Genomic DNA, 4,195 nt, shown 5'->3' on the forward strand with positions numbered 1-4,195 from the left:
TTAACTTTTATTCGGCAGCTCAACCATGGTAGGCGTGTGAGACATATGGAATTGTTTTTGATTTTCCATAATATTTTCGAAAGCAGGTTCCAGCTGTGATGAAGCAACTTTCAGCAGTGTGAAAAGGTGTTCATTACTCAATCGGTTTCTGATTGAGTTTTTCCGCAATTTCATGGTCGAAAAAGTTTGTTCGCACACATAAGACGACGCAAACATCGCCATAATTTTCTGGGCAATTATTTTTGGAAATTCGGCTTTCTGCAGTGCTCTATAAAAATCTAGTTTTGTGGAATTTAAGAACAATTGCTTTAAATGGGTACTGCACTGCATTTCAATAATTTCCAACTGCATTTCTGCAGATACATTTATATATTTAAAACTATTTTCTTCGATCATTTTCAGAATATTTCGGGAAGTTTTTTCCTAAATTAAAATGATAATGTAAAAAAATAAAATATATAAATTATAAGAAATGCTGGAAAACCTCTGCGACCCTAATTTGTGGGCCATTACTATCCATGTCGGTGGACCTTCGGCGGGCCGGATTAAATTCTTTCGCGGACCGGAGTTGGCCCGTGGGCCGTACTTTGCCCATCACTGATCTACACAAATAGCACAATAAGCTCATTCTTATAGTCGTGAATGTATTTATTTATTTGTAGTTCGCCGCGGTCATGTCATTATTATTGTCACACGACAATATTCGCACTTAGGTTTATTGCGCAATATGCGATGAGACAACATTGTTTCGATGTTTGATAACTTCACTAAACGACAAATAGTCCACGGGAAGTTTAGATTAGATTAAGCGAATGATGAGTACCGAATACGAATATTCTTTCGTGTACTCCGTTTGTGTGAACACCGCGTGTAGTCACCGCGACTATACGAATAGCGATTATTCGTCAAATACATAAATCGTGGGGCCAGGGTTTTAATGATGCACAGTGGTCGAGAACTACGCGCTAATTGTAGCTCATTATTTGTACCGATTAACGTTACGTTGCTAAAAACAGACTAGTAGGGCAGCGAAAATTATCGATACTCAATTGCAATGATTAAATGGTGAACATTTTATTTTCAATCTGTTATTTATTTTTATAATAAGTAGTAGTGCAGATAAATACATTTTTTGTTATTAATTGCTTTAAACGAGAGAAATGCAGTTTTGTTTCAACATATATTTTATTGAAATATTTGTAAATATTTGGTCTTTTTAATTAAATTTTTTTTTATTTATTTGAATCTTTGAGCAACTTGTGAACTCGTTTCAATTTAGAGAGACAAGGGCGGCCAACCCATGGTCAAAGCACTGAACGGAGTGCGCCAGATTTTTCATTAAAATAACTTAGTAAAGGAAATGCAGAACAATATTGATAATCATAATAATAAATATAAAATTAAATAATTTCGTAAATGTAGGATCGAAGTAATTTATTTCATTGATTTTAAGTTGGGCACTAAAAAATCCATATGGCGTAAAACTTGGTCATTTAAAATAAAATATAATTTATATACAAGTATAACAAAACATCATGATATCTAAAGAAAATATTACCTACAATCTCGTTTGAGGGAGTCGTGTATCGTGGGGACCATTAACAACAATAATTAAACGACAGCATGCTTCGTTTATTCAATACGTTCAAGTTATAGAAAATTACCCATCAAAACAGTTTACGAAAATAATAATAATTACAATGATAATTGTACGTTACCTTGTCGTACATCGCGTGTACCATTCCATATAACTAACCAGTCCATCATTCCACCGTTGACGCAGGGAGATGTTAAAAAGTCGCACTATATAATTTTTTTTTTTTTATGTGTCAGGAATCTACAGAAAAAATACGTTTCGTGTTCATACCTCGATCATTTTTCGAACGAGAGAAAAAAACGAAGTAAAATAATGGTATGTGGTATCTTTTAGCTACACCAGGTATCGAGTCGTAATCGACCATAGATAAAGGCAGTATTCCACTAACACCGTGTTCCGTGTAGACCGTGTAATATCAAACGATACGATTGGATAGTTAATATCATAACCGTAATTTGAATACCATGATATTCCACACGTTACCACTTGTTACCATAAAGTTGAATAATTTCATTTTTTAACCGTGTGGTTATTGTTGGTATAATAATATCATTTTTCGTTATAATATAACGAATAATAATAATAATAATTATATATATAATTTTTATTATCTCATCTCGTTAACAATTAATATTAATAGTACAATAATTAACAAATTACTACCAAAGTCTGCTAATATATTTATTTCTACCTTGTATGATGTAATTCTTCTAAAATAGTAGTTATTATTATAATTTTTCTTTTATGTAATTTTAATTGATATTTATATATATAATATATTATTATTTTGAAACTAGAAAGAATTAAGCACAAATATTAAATAATAATAATATATATTAAGCATAAATACTTATTACTTTTTACTTAGTTCAGTAAGTTAGTAGTAAGTTCGAATTTTCACTATTTAAACAATGGAAAGAAATTGAAGAAATTGAAATACTATGTATATTATTGCACAATATTTACAATCAACAAAAAAAAAACATTAGTACTTTTCTTATCAAACATCAAAAGTATAGTTTAGTTAACTTATCATATTTATTGGCAATAGTAAAATTCTACACAATATTTAACATCAACACGGTCTACACGGCCTATAGGGAACACGGTATTCGTGGAATACCACCTTGTGAAGATCGTTGGAATCTCATTACGTTCCAGCTTAATGACCAGTTTTCCCGTAGCCAGAATCAATAAATGATGATTATTATCTATTTTTATTTCTCAGTAAGACAGTTTTATCATTTTCATCAGAACGCAGGCTTGAGTTTTGGCTAGTGCTGCTCTACGTTTATCAAATAACTGATAAGCTATTGAAAATAATAATAATAAAAATTAAAACAATAATCTAGTTAAAAGTGTAAGATCTGAAAAGCAAAGAAAATCGCAAAAAAAAAATTTAGCGAAAAAGTATCGCACTACAATTTGGAGAAACATATAATATTAACCAGATCTAGTTACTTTTTTTTCGGAAGTAGCGTTCGTGCATTACAAAAAACAACGATGTTCCGACCACCGTTACCGTGAATCGGTTATTAAAAAAAAATATTGTTACTTTTATAAGCAGTGATATTCCCATCATCTTTTTTGAGGGTTTTCCATGCTACGAGTGTTTGAATATATTTACTAATTAATACTCTATATTAAAACTCAAAAGTAAAATTGATGTGCAAAAATTTAATTAAAATCATTTTTTTAGATTCTTCGTTAAGTGTAAATGTGTTTGTTTTACATTGTTTGGAAACACCACTGCTTGTTGATAGGTAGCTTTTTTACCAACCGACAGTAATTAGCGAGAAAATCATCTACTTTCACTACACTCAGAAACTAACACATTAACATATCGTACAAATTGGAATTATTATAACATTTTACTATAATTAATATTTAATACTTAATAGACACTACACTTATTTCAATATAAATGTTCTATTTATTTTTTTTATTAATCATTTTTCTTTTTTTCAAATGGCATGTTTGTATGTATTATTAACTGGGGTGCAACTTAGTTGGCCAAAGTCGAAAAAAAATTATATATTTATTTATATATTTATAGAATTACGATTTTATTAACTTTTTATATACCTGATGATGCATTTTTAATTTGAATTCGGTTGCCATTACATATATAATAATAATTCAGGCTAAGCATTCATTTATTTATTTATTTTATATTTATTATTTCTTATTCTTATTTTTTATTAGTGTTAATTAGTTCTATAAGTAAGTTTACGGATTTTAATTTTTTAGAGATAAAACTTCCGGTTAAGGTTACAATTCCTAATTGATGAATCGTTTCATCTTGGTTCCGATTCTGGTCCTTGGTCAGAATATTATAGTAATAATAAATAATAATTTATGTTTATTTCGGGCTTTGTCGATTTTGATGGCAGTGATGGGAATATAATTAGATTAGGTGATGCACGAGTTGCATAATTTACCGTCCTCAATTTGGAAATCGTTCGAGAACTTAAAGAAATCATTTATCAAACAGCGCATTTATTTTTAAGGTAGGTACACAAATGTGTATTCAAAAATATTACAAAAATTGTTCAAAAAAATGTTTTTAAATGTTGATAATTTTGTTTATAGGCTCCT

General features: G+C 29.6%; 1 protein-coding gene across 1 annotated transcript; it reads right to left on the reverse strand.

Moving 5' to 3' along the window:
• Positions 1-396, reverse strand: LOC112683483 (EPM2A-interacting protein 1-like). Its single transcript, XM_025554537.1, has one exon. The coding sequence runs from the start codon at positions 394-396 to the stop codon at positions 1-3; it is 396 nt and encodes a 131-aa protein (XP_025410322.1).
• Positions 397-4,195: the final 3,799 nt, after the last annotated feature.

Source organism: Sipha flava, unplaced genomic scaffold, assembly GCF_003268045.1.
Source record: "Sipha flava isolate LNK unplaced genomic scaffold, YSA_version1 227_pilon_pilon, whole genome shotgun sequence".
In the NCBI taxonomy this organism is placed as follows: domain Eukaryota; kingdom Metazoa; phylum Arthropoda; class Insecta; order Hemiptera; family Aphididae; genus Sipha; species Sipha flava.